The sequence below is a fragment of the Schistocerca americana genome, chromosome 7 (assembly GCF_021461395.2).
Source record: "Schistocerca americana isolate TAMUIC-IGC-003095 chromosome 7, iqSchAmer2.1, whole genome shotgun sequence".
NCBI classification, from domain to species: Eukaryota; Metazoa; Arthropoda; class Insecta; order Orthoptera; family Acrididae; genus Schistocerca; species Schistocerca americana.
Genome location: NC_060125.1, coordinates 599,674,828 through 599,699,841, shown reverse-complemented (window position 1 = coordinate 599,699,841; position 25,014 = coordinate 599,674,828). Strand labels below are relative to the sequence as shown.

The following is a 25,014-nucleotide window of genomic DNA, read 5'->3' as shown; positions in this document are numbered from 1 at the left end:
TATTTAGCCTAGTTATTACTAGCAGTTGTTACATGCACCCTGTACCCAACAAGGTATTGCAATCTGTGTTTCAGATTATTTTTATTATTAAAATCCATAGTATGTGAAAACACTGAGGCACATTGTGGAGATAGTACCAGCAGAAGTCATAATATCACAGGCTTTGGGAAGATTGAGCAGAACCAGAGATTTCTCAATCTGTGAAGAAAACTCCTCAAGCAGCTAGTCATCCTCAGACGCAACACTGTTTATTTCGCAGAATTCGGAGGGTTTGGAGGGATGAACTCGTGACACAAGGCAGGCTGTTCGGAGGGTTTGGAGGGATGAACTTGTGACACCAGGCAGGCTGAGAATTAAGACTAATGTGGGGAGGGGTGTGGTGAGTGGGCAGCAAATTTCATCAAGTTGTTCACCTTGGGGATCAGTACCTTATACCTTGGCATTTTATGAATGTCTGGTAAGTGTAAACTGCAGTTTCATTGTACTGACTTGTAGTAGGGAATGTCATATTTCCGTGCGCTATCAATAAATGTGGCACCTCTTGGGTGTGGTGATTACAACTTTTTAATCATTTGGCAGGCGGAGGACTGTGGCCACCGTAGGCTAGCTTGCAGCATCTCCGATTGAGTGTGTCCCACACTTCAAATTACTTCATTTTTGTATAACAGCTCACAAAGTTAATTGAGGAAAATGTAGAACTACAGTATAACCCCACTTTTATGTTCCCATAATTAACGTTTTTCCAACATTTACGAATTTTCAATCACTCCCATCAAATTTCCTGTGTTCACAATGTTAATTTGCATTAGATTTTGTGTTTAATACCATTATGAAATAATGTTTGTGGAGAAAAAGTTGACATAATTGTCATAAAATGACACAGATTTGGCATTGCCCTTTAAGCAGTGTTTACAAACATTGCACATTTAAGTTTCTTGACATCACGACGCTCTACTCAAAAATATCTGAATTGATAAAAGTTGGGAACAAGTTGTGCTTTATTTCCTTCCACTGCTAACCTCTGCCTGGCAAGGTGGCTGATGGGAATAACTAGGTTAGTTTGAATAATAACCAATCACAGCAGTTTTCAGTCTCAACTGTGCATGTGCAACTTCATGATTGTTGCTCTTGTCATAACAGCTCAAAAGCATATTTCGCGTGTTTTCGTTGTTTCGCCACTTGTAGTACTAGTTGACACCTAGCGGTGCTCAAATGTTTCTGGTTTAAACATTGAAAGACTGTGTTAGTTACATATTTTTCATGCTTAGCAAAATTCATTTTGAGAATTTATTCTCATCGTCAAGTGCAAATATTTGCATTAGTATTTTGTGTTGTTTTTCACACACAAACGGTGTGTGTGTGTGTGTGTGTGTGAAACCAAACTTAAATATTGGCGCTTGGCAAATGAAGCGTCATTCTACGCATGAATAAATACGTAAATGGTGTGGAGTTTCATTATTTAAATACTGAACGAAACTTATGTGGTGTGTCCATTTAAATAACTAGCGACACAATAGCAGGCTTTCCAAGGACATTGATTATTATGAACAAAATTAAGTCAAACATTTCTACTTTCCAGACAGCTAACCAGTTCCAGTTATGTCATCGGGTAAACATAGTAGAATATTCAGATAACCCTTATTGGATAATAAACAAGTCCTAGGGGACTGATGACCTCAGATGTTAAGTCCCATAGTGCTCAGAGCCATTTGAACCATTAAACAAGCCCATAATGAGTATTTTGATGCCTATTATGTACGCATATGATGATGTTGTTGTTGTTGTGGTCTTTAGTCCTGAGCTCTGCATGCTACTCTATCCTGTGCAAGCTTCTTCATCTCCCACTACCTACTGCAACCTACATCCTTCTGAATCTGCTTAGTATGTTCATCTCTTGGTCTCCCTCTATGATTTTTACCCTCCACACTGCCCTCCAGTACTAAATTGGTGATCCTTTGATGCTTCAGAATGTGTCCTACCAACCGATCCCTTCTTCTAGTCGAGTTGTGCCACAAACTCCTCTTCTCCCCAATTCTATTCAATACCTTCTCATTAGTTATGTGATCTACCCATCTAATCTTCAGCATTCTTCTGTAGCACCACATTTTGAAAGCTTCTATTCTCTTCTTGTCCAAACTATTTATCGTCCACATTTCACTTCCATACATGGCTACACGCCAAACTAATACTTTCAGAAACGACTTCCTGACACTTACATCTATACTTGATGTTAACAAATTTCTCTTCTTCCTAAACGCCTTCCTTGCCATTGCCAGTCTACATTTTACATCTTCTCTACTTCGACCATCATCAGTTATTTTGCTCCCAAAATAGCTAAAGTCCTTTACTACTTTAAGTGTCTCATTTCCTAATCTAATTCCCTCAGCATCATCCGACTTAATCTGACTACATTCCATTATCCTCGTTTTGCTTTTGCTGATGTTCATCTTATATCCTCCTTTCAAGACACTGTCCATTCCGTTCAACTGCTCTTCCAGGTCCTTCGCTGTCTCTGACAGAATTACAATGTCATCGGTGAACCTCAAAGTTTTTATTTCTTCTCCATGGATTTTAATACCTACGCCGAATTTTTCTTTTGTTTCCTTCACTGCTTGCTCAATATACAGAATGAATAACATTGGGGATAGGGTACAACCCTGTCTCACTCCCTTCCCAACCACTGCTTCCCTTTCATGCCCCTCGACTTTTATAACTGCCATCTGGTTTCTGTACAAATTGTAAATAGCCTTTCACTCCCTGTATTTTATCCCTGCCACCTTCAGAATTTGAAAGAGAGTATTCCAGTCAACATTGTCAAAAGCTTTCTCTAAGTCTACAAATGCTAGGAATGTAGGTTTGCCTTTCCTTAATCTAGCTTCTTGGATAAGTCGTAGGGTCAGTATTGCCTCACGTGTTCCCATATTTCTACGGAATCCAAACTGATCTTCCCTGAGATCGGCATCTACTAGTTTTTCCATTCGTATGTAAAGAATTCGCGTTAGTATTTTGCAACTGTGACATTAAACTGATAGTTCGGTAATTTTCACATCTGTCAACACCTGCTTTCTTTGGGATTGGAATTAAATTCTTCTTGAAGTCTGTAGGTATTTCGCCTGTCTCATTCATCTTGCTCACCAGGTGGTAGAGTTCTGTCAGGACTGGCTCTCTCAAGGCTGTCAGTAGTTCTAATGGGATGTTTTCTACTCCCGGGGCCTTGTTTCGACTCAGATCTTTCAGTGCTCTGTCAGACTCTTCACGCAGTATCATATCTCCCATTTCGCCTTCATCTACATCCTTTTCCATTTCCATAATATTCTCCTCAAGTATATCGCCCTTGTATAGGCCCTCTATATACCCCTTCCATCTTTCTGCTTCCCCTTCTTTGCTTAGAACCGGGTTTCCATCTGAGCTATTGATATGCATATAAGTGGTTCTCTTTTCTCCAAAGGTCTCTTTAATTTTTCTGTAGGCAGTATCTATCTTACCCCTAGTGAGATAAGCATCTACATCCTTACATTTGTCCTCTAGCCATCCCTGTTTAGCCATTTTGCACTTCCTGTCGATCTCATTTTTGAGACGTTTGTATTCCTTTTTGCCTGCTTCATTTACTGCATTTTTATATTTTCTCCTTTCATCAATTAAATTCAATATTTCTTCTGTTACCCAAGGATTTCTACTATCCCTTGTCTTTTTACCTACTTGATCCTCTGCTGCCTTCACTACTTCATCCCTCAAAGCTACCCATTCTTCTTCTACTGTATTTCTTTCCCCCATTCCTGTCAATTGTTCCCTTGTGCTGCTGTCCCTGAAACTCTGTACAACCTCTGGTTTAGTCAGTTTATCCAGGTCCCATCTCCTTAAATTCCCACCTTTTCACAGTTTCATATATGATAAACATACACGATAAACTACAAAAAAGCAAGGGGGTTTCTGTACATAACTTTTTCCACTTAAAAAGTTATTTTCCACCTTTTACATTTTCCCGTATTTTACACAATTTTTCTAAAGTCGCATGGCAAATGTAAAAGCGGGATTTCACTGTATATGTTAATAAAATTATGTGGCACTTGTACAGTATTGTTTATTTGTTTCATTTGTAGCAATAATATTTCGTACAGTGATATCCAAGCAACTGGTAGCTGAGTGATGAGCATGTGACAGTAACTGTTGTGTCCCCTGCTCAACTCTCCATTCGGCTTCCCCCCCCTCTGCCCTGTGCCAGAAGTAGGGGTGCTGTGTTCGCTGTGCTTCATGCTCGCACCCAGCTGCCCACGGTCCGTGCTCGCGCTCTGCTGCTTAAAGCTTGCTCTGCGAACAAGTTTGTTGTGAAGCCCTGTTCTAAATTGTCCACAAAAATCGTTTACATATTTTCCCTCCAGTTTAAATGGAATTGTGTACTAAATTTACAAGGTTTCTCCCTAACTGTTTGTTCACAGATCAAATTTGATGAACAAAGTGGATTAAGAGAGAACTCAAAATTTTGCTGATCCTTTTGTTCAGTTAAATTATTGATTTGTTCCTCCAGTGTTGCTTAAGTCGAACTTGTGCGTCAGATTGTGATTCCCCTTTTAAACTTAATATTGCAGGTTCTCATTCAAATAAATTTCTATTTCTCTCTACGTTTTCTGGATATAATTCATCAGTGTGTTCATTTGATATATTGTTTTGTTTTAATTTAATTTTTTTTGTGTCTAACTTCAGATTTAGTTCAGTGAGCTAAAGATTCTTAAGATCTAACATCACGAGGATGTAACTCTGCCTGGGTTGGTCTAAAACTCGCCATTATGTCTGCAGGAGCTTGTAAAATTATTTTGTAATATTCTTCCAGTTTTTCTGTTACTACTGGCATACAATCCGAACACTTGAATTACATTTTCCCAATTCACAAGAGTGACGAATGTCTATGTAGGAAAATTGTTCTAAAATCAAACACACATACAAACTACAGCAATATTGCAATGTCCATATCATAAATGTATGTAAAACCAGAGTCTAATTTATAATCTGGATTGCATAATTTTTATTTTCTAAAACTAGGAAGTAATATATTGGAACAAGTACATTCAGATGAGGGAAAGTGTCTTTCCAAATTTGGTATTTTGTGTAAGACAAATTTGAAATTGGAAAAAATAAGTTTGCACTAAGACTATGAGAGAGACACTGTTCAACTTGAAATGATTAACAACTGTCAGAATGCAATCATCTTGTTGCTGTTCTTTGATAAATTTAATTTGAAAAGAAATTTTGAGATGCTTTGCTGACAAGCATCAAAAAAAGCAGAAGAGCTACCTGGTCTTTCCTATAGTTATAAGAGAAAATGAAAATGCCGTGCCCCTGAGAAGTAGGCACAAGAGGTGAGCAGAAAGAGGCTACATTTAGAAAAAGAGCGTATATTCAAAGCGGAGGCTTTCACTGTTGTTGGCTGAAAACAGTATTTGCACAAGAACCATTCAGATTGATAGAATACAAAATTGGCTTTCAGGCAATTTCCCTCCCACCTCTCCCTACTGAGTGGGTGATACATATTGTGCATTGATAACCTGTCAGGTAATCACATGAGACCTTTAAGTTCATTGTAAAAACAGGATTTTCTTCTATTAATCTTGTGTTTCTTCCTTTGTGATAATGTATCGCAGTTTTTTTATAATATTTTACTAGGAAATTTTTCTTTGCATTTGAGGGCTCACAGCCTGAAACATAGTGTTCAGTCAGTTGTATTAAGGATGATTACACGATGGAAAAAATGAAATCTCTAATGTAACAGATTTCTGACAGATAATGGAAGTTCTTTGCAGATACTGTTATTGAAAATTGATTGGTTTCTGAACAATCATGTGGCTCTTTCTCTTTGGGACTGTTTTTAATTTAATACGGATTTAAAGATTTTTGTTAGCCAAAGAATGAAACTTGAGAGCCAAAATCAGATGTTATAAAATAGAAATAAACAAGTAAAAGATGGAAGGAAATAAATTGTTCATTGTGTGGTGCTGGTTGGGTGTGTGGTGCAGGTTTGGCAGTGGCAGCACTTCCATAGGGTGAATTTGCATGATTAATTTACGATGAGTGTAAAATGGAGGTGTAATGGCTAATGGAAGGTTGCTCTGGGGCAGCTGAAGGATTTTTGGCAGAGTTGGAGGAAATCATATCTTAAGCATAGAAGCTAATTTATGAAGTTGTGTCCAAGGGTGTTACATGATAAATAGAATAATTTATATTTTATTCTCAGTGGGCAACATTTTGTTTAGCTGAAGCAAGAGTATGTAGGGAGGTCTATTTACACATCAGCTCGTGCAGGGGTAGTTTCAGGATGCAACAGTATTTGCAAGGTTGGTAGTATGTTTGCTGATAGTTTGCATTTAAACAGTTCTATTTCTCATAATATCCGAGTCTACAAGGATGTTAACCAGTTCTTAAAACTACAAGAAAAGTAACATTCAATGCAGAAGGAATGCGAGTTGTCAAAATGAAGATACCAAACATTATTGATGAACTTAGTGTGCACAGATATGTGAAAATAGCCATGAGGCTGGTGAACATGTACATGAAGAAAAGTAAATTTGGATTTAGAAAGAAGAAAGTGAATTTCACATTAGAAGATGAGTTGATCTGTTTGAGGAAGTGGGCTCAAGATCAGTTTGTGCTTCTCAAAGTGTCGTTCATGAGTCACAGTTAGACTGGATACTGTTAGTTTTGGGGCTACAATGAAGTTCACTCTGGATGAACCATTAAGTGGTTTGTATTGGAGAGATCTTTTTCATGATGGTATTGGCGTTTACTTGACATTTATATTCGACCATCAAAAGTGAAATAATAATTTGCTGAAGTCATAAAACATTGGTGTGTGGGTGTGGGTGTGTGTGTGGGGGGTGGGGTTACATTGGATTGAAGGGGTACTGGGAAAGGAAATATTCAACAGCAGGTTGACCATGTATACCTGAAGTATTGGTATTAAGTGATGTCATGTGGCATCAACAGTAAGAAAAAGGCTTTTGGATTTTGCCTCTCAGATACAACTTTTAAACTGTAAAATTACAAGGAGACAGGATAATCCAGTTAAATCTAACCTTCAGGAGATGAAGTGCTGGTAGAAACACTTGCAGTAGACAATAACAGTCCAAGCTTTCTGAATGAATATATTTCTTCCTCAGGGAGGAAAAGGGAGATTGATTCTGATGTTGACTGACATGTATATCAGATTGCACATTATTTTGACCATTTGTACTTGCAATACATCAAACCTAAGTTTGCAAGACGTGTGTGTCAATTCTGATCTCGTTGGTAGTTTTCTCCTTTGATGGTTGTTTATTTTTATTTTATAGTCCTTGTAAGTTTCAAACATTCAAAATTGTTTTTGTAACCTGGGACTAAATAAATTTAGTGTATTTCAAAACCATTTTAATTCCTGCTGTGTCTCTTTGACAGGTTTCTTCGAAGTTACGAGCCTCATCTTGCGGGCATAGCGCTAAGCAATGTGGAATCATCGCGAACTATTGCACAGGTGCTGTATGACATGAATCAACAAGCAGGCCAGAGGTGACCCATCTAGGAGCATCATAGTGCAGCAGCAGTATGTGACTTTTCCACTGTCATCTGTTCAGCTCATATTTATTTCCTTCCCCAGCTTCACTGTCTCTTCTACATTTCTCAGCTGTCACGTTTTAATACTTCCCTTTTTAATCGTGGGGCAGGAGTTTTAGTGGTGTATGTGAAATGTTTGAAGTGTACAAATGTTTAAAACGCTTGGAAAGTGAGTATATAATAGACTTGTTAAAAGTGAAGCTAGATAACTGTGTAAAAACTTTGAATGTATAATATTAGTGCGATGACTGGAAATTTTTTTACGAAATATAATTTATGATAACCGCTGAACAGTGAAAAAAGAATGGTGTGTGTTGGACTGTGTGGGATGCCTCATGCCTCCTTAATGACTTGGACCTAAGAGGCATGCAGGTATCTCATTCTTAGTATTTAACTGACATAAAAGTCCTGGGATGTCAGAAAATGCCATTTATTTCTCATTTTTTATGTAATTTGTGTTATGTGTAGCCATGGAAATGGATGTGCAATTCTTTTTCTAGTATTTATTGGAAAAATGTAGATACACAAGTCATGTACATAGCTATGAACATAAGCTTTCAAATAAAATTTCTGTACTGTGTACGGATTTATCAGCTCTGTGAAAAATTTGGATGTGTACAGACAAAATGGAAAAAAATTATTTGCTGATGGACATTACAGTTCTTTTACTTTCTTTTGTATGAAATCCTTGAACGAAGAACATGCAGCCCAGGTTTGGTAAAAAGGAAGAGAAAGAGAGAGAGATAGACTGTGTTACCTTAGTTCTGCGTTCATACGGCATAGAAGTGTCATACTTTATCACTGGATTACAAATATAACTCAATTGATCACATTTTATAAACCAGTATTATCAACAGGATTTGTGAAAAAAGAAAGACACAGAACAAAGCTGATACTGATTATGTGTTATTTTTAATACAGTCAGTTGTGGCTAACTTGAAATACGATAAAACATTAAAAAGATATCTGCTTTATATATCAATCCTAAAATGACTTGTTTCTGCAATGAAAAGTTTTATTCTAATGCCATAGGTTATTGTTTAATGTGATACAATCATTCCATAAGGAAATGTGAATGTGTTGGCTGCATTGTAGACAAGTGTCATGTAACACGCAAAATTTCAAACAGCCCAGACTTTCTGTTTATGTATGACATGGGCAACATAAAATCGAGCATTACTGTGGGCACAGCATTTGGCACATTCTCATGTACTTTTTATTGACTGTTATTTATTTTATATTGAAGAGTAGAAAAATTAGAGGCACTGTAAAATGTCCACCAGAATTCAGAAATAAATAATTGCATTTATTGATTTGTAACATGTAATTTCTGTATCACCATAGTATTTGTCTGCTGTTGTCTGTACAATGGTTTTGTGCTAGATATGTTGGCAAATGATTAAAGAGTTTATGGATCAGTGACACTAAAATTGTTAATGAGAAGCTTACACCTCAATTCGTGTAAGATTATCATAAAGAATCCCTTCATAGATCAGACTTTGTTATGTAAAGTCTGCTTTTTGTTTAAGCTTTTTATCCTCTTGCTGTATAGTGTACCAGAATCAAACATGCATGCTATCTCATTCTAGCTAGGAAGCAAAAGAAAACTGTAGCAAGCAAAAGAAAACTGCTGCAGTTACAGGTAAGTTACTTATGCAGATAAACATACTTTTTTTAGGCTATTACCTGTGCATTAGACTGTGATTACAATCAACAGGAAACATGCTGAAGATGTAAATTGTGGTTTGATGTGTGAATTAGACCTATTAGGCTGCGTTCACACTGCCGGCCGGGCCGGGCTGACGCGTACTGGCTCGGCTCGTGCCTATCCAGCTCAGGCCGACGTGTAGTGCATTCACACTGCGCGCCGCGCCGAGCCGGGACGGCGAAATGGGGGGAAAATCCACTTCTCCGATTTTCATGTTCTAAAAATTCTTAGCGGTATATAAGACTGCGCCACATCGTTTTATGAACTCATTTTTTCCTTAAAAGCGTTACTTACGTCGTGAAAAAAAGAAAAAGTCTACTTTTCGTTTCGCGTGATTTCTTAGTTTCGTAACGCTTCCCAACCGATTTTGAAGAAAGTATGTGGCTAAAAAATCTGATTTTTGTACACGTGCTAGTGTAACATCTTAGCTTCGTATTGAATCATTTATCTTTTCATATTTCTTAACAGTCATTGTGAAATGATGCTATTTGTCAACGTTGTGCACTTGATTTACAAATCTTGTAGTGAAAAAGTTATGTAGCGGGTAGCTTAATGTTAGATCCGTTTTAGACCATACATTGTTGCGAATGAAATGTAGCTAAAAGTACCAAAAAGTTTTTGAAATGATAATGACACTGATATCTGTCTCTGGTCACAAGTAATGCGAGATATTCAGTGGCGTCAGTGCCGCGTCCGCAAGCCACGGAGTTCGAGCGGTTACAGCTTGGTTTAATGTAGTCATATAATGCAGGACAGAAAAAAAACTAATTACTAGTGATCAGTGGTGTAAAACTAATCACAAAAACAACCTGGAGATTTGTGATACGTTTACTGCAGAAACTGAAGCGCAATTCTGTAGTTTCGTTGTCTACTTTGACAGAAAAAATAATGGAGAGTTAATGAAACTACTGTACATCAACACAGATGTGCGTTTCATTGTTCTTCATTGTTTTTTTTTTTTTTTTCCTTCCTTGGCGGGCTGCGCTGCACTGTCAAGGTAATCCCCACTCTTTGGCTAAATGGGTGTCAGCTGCCGGAGACCAAATTAATAAGTTTTAAAAAATCCCCACCCTTCGACAGCTGACAAGCAAGTCAGTAGAAAACGCAGCTGCAGCCAACAGCCGCTCGCCTTTAGCTAGTCTGTGCTGTCGTGTAGAACAATGTCTTCACTCTTTTATTCGTATTGTTTTGAATCTGCTGTAACTCGTCGAGTTTTGAAGTACAGAAGAACTAGGAGGTTATGGATTCATCCCATAAATAGCGACAGACATTTAGGAGAGTTTTTTTCTTTACACGAAGAACTTAAAAACTATCCTGAAAAATTTTATTCATATTACAGAATGAATCATAATACATTTTAGTATGTGCTGCAGAACATTCAAGACAAAATTTCGAAACAGAACACAAATTTAAATGTAAATACGGTAGATTAAATAAATGAAATAAAAGTAATTTCTCATGTATGATTATAATAAACGTAATTTTTCCTCACTGATTGTGAAATGTGAGGTAACATCTTAAAATAAAAGACGTGTGCAGTCACACTTGTGATGAAAGCAGAAGGGAGACGTGTGATGCTTGTACTGCAGAAGCAGTAGTGCTGCTCCACAGGCTCGCGCCTGCGGTCGGCTCGCGCCGGCAATATTAAACATTCGAGATGTCGCCGGCTCGGCTCCGGGAGGCTTACGCCGTGTCGGCGCGTCCCGGCCGCCAGTGTGAACACCGCTATTCAAAACCACGTGTTTGATATCGAAGCGGGCGGCGGCCCGGCCAGGCTCGGCTCCGCCCGGCCGGCAGTGTGAACGCAGCCTTAATCAAAGTGGTATTCGAGATTGCAGGCTGAAGCACAAGTTAATATGATTTTTAGTTTCATGTGCATTCCAAATGCTGTGGATGTCTTACCCAAAATTACATTTCATTGGGTCTGTGATTCTGAGAAATGGTATGTGTTGTATCTGAACTGAAACATGCACTTAATTCTTGATAATATTTTTTTCAAAGCTAAAAAGTACTCCTCAATTCACAACTGTGGTTCAAGGTAGGAAGTCTCTAACAACTATGAAACAAAAATACTGAAGTGACACTGAAATGGTCCGGTTTGAAGGTGCCAACAGACAGAGACACAAACAGAGGTAGCAACTTAAGTTAGCGACCAGTGTCAGAGGTTCGAGTCCCTGTCTGGAATGCAGTTTTAATATTCCAGGATTCGATTCACACACTGCTGCAGAGTGAAAATTTATTCTGGAAGAGAGAAAAGATTGTGAGAGACAACCAACAGCAGTGGGCATGATTCACCATTAGATGAAATGCAAAATACATGGAGGCAGTTGGACATCATCTAGTAGCTTAGTAGCTCCACTAATGCAGGAATGACTAATAACAAAAGTACGTTACTCATTTTCTTCGGGTGGACTGATTGTGTCTCAGTACCTTCATGTACATGAAGTGCATTTTATTTTATTCTATTTATTAATTTTTTCTTTTTTTCTTCATGTGTGCTGATATTTCAGCTTTGGAACTTGTGTAGGCAACAAGTCAATGTAGTAACAAAATCATGCACCACAGGTTGTAGATGTATAATTTTACATATGAAGAGTGCAAAATAATGAAACATGGAATCGTGTAAAATAAAGCCTCAAGCAAGCATCCATTTTAGAAGCGCATCAGCTATTCAAACACTTTGTCTGCCTTTTTTTTCTTGTTATATTTCCTGTTGCTAAATCTGTGTGCTAATATTTTTGGACTGTATCTGGAAACTTAGCAAAGGTGTTATGGCATGAAGAAAGTTTGACATTAATGGTCATATGGAGATAAATTACCGTGACAGTGTGAGCATAAAAAAGCAGAAAATTGAAACTGGGGGGGGGGGGGGGGCGCAGAGTAGCCAGAGTACATAGAAAGTGTCTTATTAAGTGCTGTTTTGTAAACAGATATACTGTTTCTCTGGCGTAATTGTTCCTTGGAAGTATTTATTAATTGATTCCGTCAGGTTTGATGCATATACATCCAATATTTTGTCCCAGGCTTCTGGAAATTGCTTTATTATATTATTTTTATTTGTAACAGGGTAGCTTTTGTCGCAGGAATATAAGCTGTTTCACAGATTTTCAGCATATGTAAATCAGGAAACAAGAGTGTCTTCAGCTGTTTGGAAGTGTCATACGGAGACCACATAACATTACATGTGGCTGAGTATTCAGCAACAAGCCCTGTTGGAAGAGAGAATTTTTTTTCACCTACATGTATACTCCCTAAGCTATCATGCAGTGTGTGACAGAGGAAATGTCCAGGTATCATTGTTTCAGATAAGTTACATTTGTTTTGCACTCACATTTAGAATGTAAATATGTTACAATGCCTTATTTTTTTAAATGTGTCCCAATGCCCCCCCCCCCCCCCCCCCAAGTTAAATGCAGTCTTTTGATTCCAACTCATGCACACAAATAACCACTCCATATTTTAATATTTGAATTACTGTATTATGTTTGGGTTGCAGGTCTGGATGTGCAAAAATGGGGGGGGGGGGGGGGGGGGGGGTGAACCATACAGTATTTTTGATATAGCAAAATTTCTTATGTTACTGTTCAGAATTAAGAAAGTGTTGTCTGGAAAACACTGACAGAGGAAGAGGCAGGATGATAGAACAAGTGTTACGACATCAGGGAATAACCTCCATGGTACTGGAGGGAGATATAGAGGACAATAATTGTAGGGCGAGACAGAGATTGGAATGCATACAACACGTAATTGAAGTCATATGAGTGTTACTCCTGACATGAAAGGGTTACCGCAGGAGGGGGATCTGTGGCAGGCTGTGTCAAACCAGCCAGAAGGCTCATGATTCAAGGAACAACTCCTTATTTGTTATTTGGTCTACCTATTTAACCTTCAGCATTCTTCTGTGGCACCACATTTTGAAAAACTTATATCTCCTTTTCTGTGTTGCCTATTGTCCATATTTCACTTCCATGCGTGGTGACTCTCCAGATAGATACCTTCAAAAAAGACCTCCTAACACTTTAATTTATGTTAGGTGTTAACGAATTTCTCCTTTTCAGAAATGATTTCCTTGTTATTGTGTGCATACATTTTATATTATCCGTACTTCAGACACAATTTGTTATTTTTGCTGCCCAAATAACAAAATGTACCTACTACTTTTTGTGTCTCATTTCTTAATCAAATTTCCTCAGCATTGCCCAATATCATTTCACTACATTCAATTACCCTTGTTTTACTTTCATTGATGTTCATCTTGTAACCCCTTTTCAAGACACTGTCCCATGCTTTCAGCTGCTCTTCCAGTCTGTAGCCATCCCTGACAGAATTATAATGTCATTAGCTAACTGTAAAGTTTTTATTTCTTCTCCCTGAATTTTTAAATCCCTTCACAGCTTGCTGAATGTACAGATTTAACAACATCAGGGATAGGCTACAACCATGTCTCGCTCCCCTCTCAACTGTGGCTTCCCTTTCATGTTTTTCAGTTCATAAAGGCAGTCTGGTTTCTGTACAAGTTGTAAATAACATTTCAGTCTCTGTATTTTATCCCTGCTACCTTCAAAATTCTGAAGTGTACAGTCTAGTTCACAATGTCAAAAGCTTTCTATAATGTACAAATGATATAAATGTAGATTTATCTTTCTTCAGCCTACCTTCTATGATTCTGTGATACAGTTCTCAAGTTTTTGGCCCTTATATAGACCCACTATATACTCCTTCCATCTTTCAGCTTTCCCTTCTTCACTTAATACTACCTACCATCTGAGCTCTTGATATTCGTACAGTTGCTCACCTTTTCTCCAAAGGCCTCTTCAATTTTCCTATAGACAGATCTCTCTCTCCCTTAGTTACTCATGTTTCTACTGCCTTACACTTGTCCAATTGCCATTCCTGCTTAGCCATCTTGCACTCTCTGTCACTGTCATTTTTTAGGTGTGTGTATTCCTTTTGCCTGTTCATTTGCTGCATCTTCTCCTTTCATCAGTTAAATTCTGTGCCTCCTGAGCTATCCAAGGATTTTTGCTAGGCCTTGACATTTTATCTCTATGGCCCTCTGCTTCTTTTCTATTTCATCTCTCAAAACTATCCATTCATTTTCTGTTCTTGTTCTTTTCCCTGCTTCAGTCCAGAGTTGCCTAGTGCTCCCTCTGGAAACCTTCAACCACCCCTGATTTGTTAAATTTCTCCCATCTCTTTAATTTTATGTTTCTGCAGTTTTATTTTACAGTTCATAAACAGAATAATGTGGTTAGAGTCCAAAATTGCCCCAGAAAGTGTCTAACAGTTTAAAAACTGGTTTTGAAATCTCTGCGTTATCTTCATGTAATCAGTCAGTGTCCCTAGGGCTCTTGCATTCATTTCTCCCAGTCTATATTGCTCTACTATTTTTCCTTCTCTTCCCTTTCGTACTGCTGATCTCCAGTCACAATTCACAATGAAGTTTTCATCTCCTTTAACTATTTAAATACTTTGTTTTACCTGATTGTACATTCTTTCATCTTTTCAAGATCTGCCTGCAGATCTAGTTGGCATATAAATTGTACTAGTGTGGTGATTGTTGGATTTGTGTCTGTCTTGACTACGATAATGCATGTGATATGCATTCATAGTAGCTACCCTCCTTCCTCATTTCTTATTTCTTCTTCTTCTTATTACTATTGCTGTTATTTATAATTATTAGAAGAAACTGTGATCTACATAACTTATTTTTATTTGATGTTACTGACCATGCAGTAAAAACTGTTCTGTTGAACTTCGCATTAACAGAAAAAAACCAGAGCCTAGTTCGATGGAAGAGGAAATACACTTTTATCCAATGTGAAACAATAAAGTATGCATGTTTGTAAGCACCATTCTAGCTAAGTTCAGTTCTATGCCATTTATTTTTGTAAATAAACTTTTTTCCATGTTACACTAAAAACTCAAATTTAAAGCTGTTGTATATGTATGGAGAAGTGCCATTCTTTCTGCTCTGTCAGCACAACTGTTTCTTGAGATCACATCAGCGCTGGCTTAACTTAAGTTCTGTGAATGGAGCTTTAGATTTAACATGATAACAACACTACTATGGAGCAGTTTTTATGCTGTAAGTACGTTGTTTTATGTGCTCATCTATGAGAGGGCAAACACTTCAGTTTTCGTCGAGATGCTTCAAGAGATACTTGAGAAATTTTTCTTCCAGTGACTTTTCTATGAGAAGTTATGTAACACAGTTGATAATACAAGCGTCACATTCTGAGCTTTATAAACCACCACTATATGTCACTATTGTTTCAAAATTTGTTATTGTCAAACATTGGCAATTCATTAACTGTAAGAGTAGTTGGTTAAACAAAAATTCTTTTTAAAAACTGAACTTTTTATGAACAATTTCATTTGATAATTTTTATTTCCACAAAGACCTAAGTTGTCAACAATGTATCGAATCACTCTGTTGATCATTTGATAATCAGTCACCTTCAGATAATTTGCAGAACTTAGTTGTCATCATGCTTCCATCAGTGATGAATTTCGACAAGGTCAACCAGACTTGCTGTGAGATGAGGTACCACCAAGCGAATCAAATATGGCAGCACATTAAATTTTGCATGAGCTTTCAGCTTCATAAAATATTTGTTCCCAATGGATACTGCACAGTTTTAAGTTAAGCACAGCTCATCTAAGTTGATGTAAGGAAATGCTCAAAGATTTTGTTTGAGGTAATGCAAAATCTGTATACATCATCACAAGAGCAGATAAAACTTCGTGTGCCAGAAACTAAGAAAGATGTTGCAAGATGAGTCAAAACTAACAAACTTTTTTTTTTTTTTTTTTTTTTGTGAAGCATGTCCAAGAAAATTATTGCTTGTTTCTGTGGTTACACAGGACATATTACAACTATTCCTTTAGAGGAACTGTTAATACAGGATGATAAACAACAGTTAGTTTGCCACAGGTAATCAATAAAACCATTACAATCAAACAAAAATGACTTGTCATTATTCTCTATGACAATTGCAGGTGTCCCACAAAACATCAAACAATTTTTATTTGATAGAAGCATTTACCACATTCACGTGAATTATCTCGTAGCAAATTTTTTTCATTCCCAAATGGGGGAAAAGTGGCTATGAACACTAATTTACATCTCCTTCAGAAGCTGTTAAATCCTGTTTGAGGTACTGATATTGGAGTGGAAAAAAATGTTACTGGAATTGGTTCAAACCCATGTTAAATTGTGTCAAGTTTGAAGCCAAATATTTTGAGAAACAAATTATTTGTAGCAAACAAATGTTCCTTTATTGTTTTTTGTAAAAACATAAAAGGAAGGCCTCATTGATGAAAAATCTGTCAGTTTGTAAAGGCATACTGAAAAGACATGAGAAATGCACTGTTTAATTTTTTTCCACATGTTTATCAATTTGTTTTAAACACTAACCGATAAACATTAATGCAATTAGATTTATTTTCTGAATGTGTGATATTTTCCACATGGGAAAAATATATTACAAAATGCTGCGACTTATGAAACGAGAAAGCACTGGTAGATAGACACAATAAAAACCACACAAACACACACACAAATTTCAAGCTATCGCAACCCACGGTTGCTTCATGAGGAAAGAGGGAAGGAGAGGGAAAGACGAAAGGATGTGGGTTTTAAGGGAGAGTTTAAGGAGTCATTCCAATCCCGTGAGCGGAAAGACTTCCTTAAGGGGAAAAGGGACAGGTATACAATACCTCTCCCTTAAAACCCACATCCTTTCGTCTTTCCCTCTCCTTCCCTCTTTCCTGATGAAGCAACCGTGGGTTGCGAAAGCTTGAAATTTGTGTGTCTTTTATTGTGTCTATCTACAAGCGCTTTCTCATTTGGTAAGTCATAGCATTATATATATATATATATATATATATATATATATATAATAGAGGGAAACATTCCACGTGGGGAAAATATATCTAAAAACAAAGATGATGTGACTTACCAAACGAAAGTGCTGGCAGGTCGATAGACACACAAACATACACACAAAATTCAAGCTTTCACAACCAACGGTTGCTTCATCAGGAAAGAGGGAAGCAGAGGGAAAGACGAAAGGATGTGGGTTTTAAGGGAGAGGGTAAGGAGTCATTCCAATCCCGGGAGCGGAAAGGCTTACCTTAGGGGGAAAAAAGGACAGGTATACACTCGCGCACACACACACACACACATATCCATCTGCACATACACAGACACAAGCAGACATTTGTAAAGGCAAAGAGTACTCTTTGTATGTATGTGTTTGTTTGTGTGTCTATCGACCTGCCAGCACTTTCGTTTTTATATATATATATATATATATATATATATATATATATATATATATATATATGATGTGACTTACCAAACGAAAGCGCTGGCACGTCGATAGACATACAAGCATACACACAAAATTCAAGCTTTCGCAACAGACTGTTGCCTCATCAGGAAAGAGGGAAGGAGAGGGAAAGACGAAAGGATTTGGGTTTTAAGGGAGAGGGTAAGGAGTCATTCCAATCCCGGGAGCGGAAAGACTTACCTTAGGGGGAAAAGGATGGGTATACACTCGCACGCGCACACACACACACACACACACACTCACACACACACACATAACAGACACACGCAGACATATTTAAAGGCCTGTGTGTGTGTGTGTGTGTGTGTGTGTGTGTGTGTGTGTGTACCCGTCCTTTTTTCCCCCTAAGGTAAGTCTTTCCACTCCCGGGATTGGAATGACTCCTTACCCTCTCCCTTAAAACCCAAATCCTTTCGTCTTTCCCTCTCCTTCCCTCTTTCCTGATGAGGCAACAGTTTGTTGCGAAAGCTTGAATTTTGTGTGTATGTTTGTGTTTGTTTGTGTGTCTATCGACGTGCCAGCGCTTTCGTTTGGTAAGTCACATCATCTTTGTTTTTAGATATATTTTTCCCATGTGGAATGTTTCCCTCTAGTTACCGAACGAAAGTGCTGGCAGGTCGATAGACACACATACAAACACAAACATACACATGAAATTCAAGCTTTCGCAAAAAACTGTTGCCTCATCAGGAAAGAGGGAAAGAAGGAAATTTTTCCCACGTGGAATGTTTCCTCATATATATAATAGAAAGAAACTTACCACATGGGAAAAATATATTAAAAAAACAAAGATTCCATGGCTTACCAAACGGGAAAGCGCTGGTAGATAGGCACAATAAAAAACCACACAAAAACACACACACACACACACACACACACACACACACACACACAATTTCAAGCTTTCGCAACCAACGGTTGCTTCGTCAGGAAAGAGGGAAGGAGAGGGAAAGATGAAAGATGAAAGGATGTGGGTTTTAAGGGAGAGGGTAAGGAGTCATTCCAATCCCGGGAGTGGAAAGACTTACCTTAGAGGGAAAAAAGGACAGGTATACACACGCGCGTGCGCACACACACACACACACACACACACACACACACACACACACACACACACACACACACACGCGCGCACGCAGACATATTTAAAGGCCTGTGTGTGTGTGTGTGTGTGTGTGTGTGTGTGTGTGTGTACCTGTCCTTTTTTCCCCCTAAGGTAAGTCTTTCCACTCCCGGGATTGGAATGACTCCTTACCCTCTCCCTTAAAACCCACATCCTTTCATCTTTCCCTCTCCTTCCCTCTTACCTGACGAAGCAACCGTTGGTTGCGAAAGCTTGAAATTTTTTGTGTGTGTTTGTGTGTTTTTTTATTGTGCCTATCTACCAGCGCTTTCCTGTTTGGTAAGTCATGGAATCTTTGTTTTTAATACATTTTTCCCATGTGGAATGTTCCTTCCTATTGTATATACAATATATTCCCTATTTCTAAATTCATTCCATTAGCAAAAATCTTAGTAACAGTTTGTGGCCTGCATCTATCCAGTATGGATTTGATTGCTGTTATAAATATTCTAAAAATAAACAAAATCAGAAAATGCATAAACTAGCTAAGTTAATTTGTGAGAATAAATGGTCCTTGTGAGATGAAATTCAGAGAAATAATCTCAGTTCTAACATTATTGTAAATTAAAAATGTAACACCAAGGAAGGTGATACATTGTTAAGGGTAAGACCGCATTCAAGCTGTTATTCGGGCATTTTGTTGCTCCATTAACCCTTGTGAATGCTCCATTACTTTCTACAATCAGTTGTGCATGAGTTTCACTTAGCCTAGTCGAGTCTGCATTTGCGCCTCATTTCGAATGATGCCTCTAGTTGGAAGATGTTACTAATAAAATTGTGTACTATTTTTGAAGTATAAAAACATGAATTGTGTGTGGTGGAACAGTGGGGAAATATTGAAAGCATACATATATTGCTATGCATCATTCATTCTTTCTGTCCATTATGCTTCAGGCAAGTAGCCAGAAACCTGTCAGAAATGATAGCTTGCACACCAACTTAGTTGTGCTTTAATTTGCTGTGTGCTTCAACCACCAAGATAAAGTAATGTTTTCTTTCAAAGCCTGATATGTTCTAATTAGTAAAATGTTACAAAAAAATATAAGGTCAATGGTTTCAATATTCTCTTTTTCAACCAGTTACAATAATTTCCTTCAAAGTCAGAGTAATGTTTATAAATTTGCTTCTTTCCTCTGTTGATTAAAAAAATGTTTATAATTATCCAAATTTATTTATTTTTGTGTGTATACCTATGGTTATCTGCAAAGATTTATAGCTGCTTCTAACTCACAGATACTTTCATACTCTACAGCTACTTATATATGTTCTTTCACTGCTTACAAAATGGCCTATATCCTGTGATAGCTTACAGTTTCAACTCCTTTGTCCCGGGGTCATAGTGCTATATCCAGCACCATTCATGGTGATTGTGCAGCTGAAGAAATCATCTGGATTGGCCTGACAGAGGTGCAATATTTGTACTACAGCCTAGGTTCAGTGGCCTTTTTCTGCTGTACTTTTATCAATGAGCTGCACCATTTTGTTTTGGCTGTCTAGCAGCTTGTTATGATGCTGTGGCACAGGGGTTTCAGCATGTACCAGGGCTGCAGACATCTACGTATGTAACTTTATTTTTTTCAGCTGGGAATTAAATTATTATGTCTTCTCTTATAAAAGGTGCATTGGACACATGTTACTGAACAACGTGCCTAGAGGGTGCATGCATGGGGGCAGATTTTGTAGCAGGAATGATCACAGAGATAGGAACCTTTGGGAAGAGACCCTGGTTTGGGATCGTATGATTTGACAAGAATGTCATGGTTAGGAGGATGATGGAAGGCGACAGTGGGTGGTGTGGCAAGATTATCAGGGAGAGATCATCTCATTTTGGGCCTTGACTGCAGAAAATTGTTATCTTGGCAAAGTAATTTATTGAGGCATTGAAGACCTGGGTGACACTGAGTAACAAGAACGCTAATTCCAAGTTTCTGAAGTGAGAGTTGCTGTAGTCAAAGGGGAAGAGGAGGATACTGAATGGGAAATTTGTTTGTAGACATGTTCTGTGGGGCACTTCTGAAGAGAAAAAAATGAAGAGGTAGTTGGTATAGGTGTCGCGGGATTTGGTGGTGGTGCGGATGCATTTCCTGCAGATGCTAGACTGTATCTCTGACACTAGAGTCGTGCTAATTGTGAGAATCTGTGGTACTGGTCTGTACTTTGATGTGTCTTCATTTAATCCTTATTGACATAGAGGTCTGACATTCTTCCTAATCAGTCCACTGGGAAATGTGTCTTCTTTGATGCTGCTGTTGACACTGGTTTTACCAGAATCTTTCTACGTTATTTAATTACTGATCTGGAAAGACCACTTCAACAGCTTGGATTATATTACTTGTATCTTCTTTCAAATATTCTCGGTGCACCTCTTGACGTAATTCTCAAAGAAAATCTGAGCTTTCACCAATATTCACCTGTGGAATTGCTTTTCAGTGGTCATAGATTTCTTTTCAAGATCACCCAAAATTTGTACATACACTACATATGTGCCATATTGATCAACATACATTCTTCATATGGTAGAGATATAACAATCCCAAATGTGCAGTGAAAAGTTTAAAATAATACAACAGGCAAGGTCAAGGCTAATTTCAAGTGTTCGCATTCAAACCACAAAAAGCTCAGCAAGTTGAGAATAATATTAAGTCCCCCCCATGATTGTTCATAAAGTGTTCATCCATTGTGATTAGATGGTCAATAAGGAGTGCTGTCATGATGGTTTGAGAAGTCAACAGAAGCGTCATATGAATGACTGCGTGTTCTGGCATGACAGTGTGTGCCCCTATTATTCAATATTCTTCATTAAAAGCAAGATAACAGTTGTTTTCCAGTAGCTGTACTCATGAGACTTAGCTCTGTGTGGCTTCTTCCTCGACCCCAAGATGAAAATTAAGTTGAAGGGATGAAGATATACAGTGGAGGAGATCCAAATGATATCACAGATGATACTAAACACTGTAATAAAGAAAGACCTCTAGGATGCATGTTTAAAGTGACAGAAACATTGGAATTGATTTATTTGCTTCCAAAGGGAGGTTATTTTGAAGGAGATGATGCAGAATAATATGCAGGTAATTCAGTATGTTCAATTAACGCATTTCAGGGACATTTGGGTATCACCTTGTACGTGGAAGTGATGCACATTCTGAATGAGCTTAAGTAATCCAGATGGTAGTTTTAACCTAAAGCCATGCGGAGTGGCCGCGTGGTTTGAGGTGCCCTGTCATGGATTGCGCGGCCCCTCCCATCGGAGGTTCGAGTCCTCTCTCAGGCGTGGGTGTGCATGTTGTTCTTAGCATAGGTTAGTTTAAGTAGTGTGCAAGGCTAGGTACCAATTACCTCAGCAGTTTGGTCCCTTAGGAATTCACACACACATTTTAACCTAACATTCCCCCCACCCCCCACCCCTCCCTGCTGACAAGGTTAAGTTATTTTCATTTATTTACTTTTAAACTGTGCAACAAGAGTCAAAATGCTTCAACAGAACTTAATAGAATTCAGCTAATTATTATGTAAGCTTTCTAACTGGTAGACACTGCCCCAGCTCTCTCCAGCTTGTATGAGTGTCACTCCAAAAGAAATGCACACTATTTTTGTAAAAATACAGTTTTCATTCTGCATGTGTGAAAGTTTTACGGTGTGTAGATACATCCTTCCCGCATGTTTTCAAACTTAGTTCAACCTGTTCCCGTGAGTGGCGCCGTCACAGCATGTCTTCAAGATGGCTGCTACACTTGACGTTCATCAGAAGCAACGTGCTGTCATAGAATTCCTGTACTGTGAAAACGAGACAGTGGGAAACACCCACAAAGGGTTGAAATAGGTGTATGGAGATGCTGCTGTCGATCGCAGTACAGTTAGTCGGTGGGCAAGCAGGTTACGTGATGAATGTGGGCACGGCAATATTGAGGATTGTCCTCGCAGCGGCAGGCCTCGTACTGCACACACTCCAGACAATGTGCAGAGAGTTAACGAATTAGTAACTGCTGACATGCGCATCACAGTGAACGAATTGTCACATTATGTTGGGATAGGGGAGGGAGCGTTTGCAGAATACTGAAAGTGTTGGCGTTAAAAAAGGTTTGTGCCAGGTGGGTTCCCAGGAGGTTGACAGTGGCTCACAAAGAAACAAGAAAATGGTATGCAGCGAACTTTTGGAACAGTACGAGAATGGTGGAGATGAATTTCTTGGAAGAATTGTGACAGGTGATAATCATTTTTCACCAGAAACCAATGGATTGGCATCGTGCAAATTCACCCAAGGAAAAAAATTCAAAACCACACCTTCTGCAGGAAATGTTATGGCTACGGTGTTTTTCGGTTCCGAACGACTCTTGCTTGTGGACGTCATGCCAAGTGGAACCACCATAAATTCTGATGCATGTGTGACGACACTGAAGAATCTTCAAGCTCGACTGCGTCATGTTTGACCACATCGGCAAAAGCAGGATGTTTTGCTGTTGCACGACAATGCACGGCCACATGCCAGTCAAAAAACCATGGAAGTGATCACAAAACTCGGATGTACAATACTGAAACACCTGCCTTACAGTCCTGTCCTGGCTCCATGTGACTATCATCTCTTTGGGAAACTGAAAGACTCTCTTCATGGAAAAAGGTTTGAAGATGATGACTCCTTGTGCATGCTGCTAAACAGTGGCTCCAACAGGTTGGCCAGAATTTTACCGTGCGGGTATACAGGTGCTGGTTCCAAGATGGCATAAGGCAGTTGAGAGGGATGGAAATTGTGTGGAGAAATGAAAATATTGTTCCTAAAGGATGTATCTAGACACTGTAAACTTTTCAAACACGTTGAATAAAAGATGGATTTTAATAAAGATAGTGTGAATGTTTTTTGGAGTGACCCTCGTATATTTGGAGTGAAATCGTGAGTATGTAGTGGTTAGGTTTCATTTCTGCCCACAATTTTTGGATTATCTACATAAACAATACTATATTATTTCCATGTCAGTTGATTTTAAGGTTATAACTAAAATAATAACACGAAAATATTTTGAAATTTTTTATGGACAAAATGCTCAAAAATGCGTACATAACTATTCAAAAATCATTGTGATGCATCAACATTGACAGTAGCATAGTTGTATAAGTGAACTTTATCACTACGAAACATTTCATTCAAAGTTTTTTTTTTTTTTTTTTTTTTTTTTTTTTTTTGCATTGCTCATTGTCAGAAGAATCTCTTTAGTTTGCATTGCTATGAAGCCAAGTGTTTTGAGTGGGTTTGTAGTGTAAAATAAATGGTTTTTTTCCTTCGTCTGAAAACTAAAATTATGGAATGTGTTTTTGTAGCGGATTATGGCTGTATATAATAACTAAGATTTTTGTTGTTAGTCATTTATATCTGTTCTGGTTTAGATGAGAGATTTCTTTGAATTCAAAATGACTTGGTTGAGGCAGTATTGCTGGCCAGCGGTGGCTGCTAGGAAGGCTCATCTGCAACGTAAAACATGTTTTTCTGTATTGCGTTATAATGATTGAAGTTCTGTGATGCTACAGACGTGCCACATATGGACACATGATCTGCCAGTTGTGCCATCAGCTGCAGAAGGCCATGACAGCATGCTGGACGTGTGACATCTGCGTCTTGCTTTGCAGGCACCATTTGCAGCAGCCAGTGTTCCTTTTAGGACTTCGTAGCAATGAGAGAGAAGTGTCAGCTACCTGAATATCTGCCCATGGATTCTCATATGGGTCTACTGTTACAGGAAGAGAAATTTGTACCAGTGCTTGTGGATGGTAATCCTACCCTCCTGGCTGCGAATCGCAGCTCTTCCAGGCAAAAGTCTAGCAACTACTGCAGAACCTGGAGATGGCTCTTCTATTATACTGCTCCAAGTCCATGTGTGTGGACTTAACCCCATGAGCTGATATGGTGGAGACTGCTGCCCAGACCAGTATCGTCTGCTCATTGACCCATAATGCACTAGAGACTTGGTTGACCCTTGCATCAAGGAAGGTGCTGTCAGGCTGCGCACAACTGTAATAGAATGAAAGGTGAATGGCACGTTTGTTGTGCCAATAAAGTGCTTCCAGACACTTACAGCTCGCCACTTTCATGGCCCAATGCTGTGGAAACTCCTGCCAGGTCAGTTTGTAGTTGCACTGTATAGTTGCATCGCCAAGATTGCGTGGCTCATCCTGGCTGCCTTGTGGTAGGTAAATGGCTTGTTTACAAAATCGCATACAGGCACCTTCACGTCTCCCTGCTCATCTCACACATTGCTGCA

At 38.5% G+C, this 25,014-nt stretch overlaps 1 protein-coding gene across 1 annotated transcript in view; it reads left to right on the top strand.

The window, feature by feature from the left end:
* The window catches only part of LOC124623140 (AT-rich interactive domain-containing protein 2), a 323,487-nt gene extending 314,589 nt beyond the window's left edge, over positions 1-8,898 (top strand). Inside the window, exon 26 of the mRNA XM_047148930.1 lies at positions 7,423-8,898. Coding sequence (XP_047004886.1) covers positions 7,423-7,537 — 115 coding nt within the window. The 3' untranslated portion in view covers positions 7,538-8,898. The remainder of the gene's footprint in view (positions 1-7,422) is intronic.
* Positions 8,899-25,014: the final 16,116 nt, after the last annotated feature.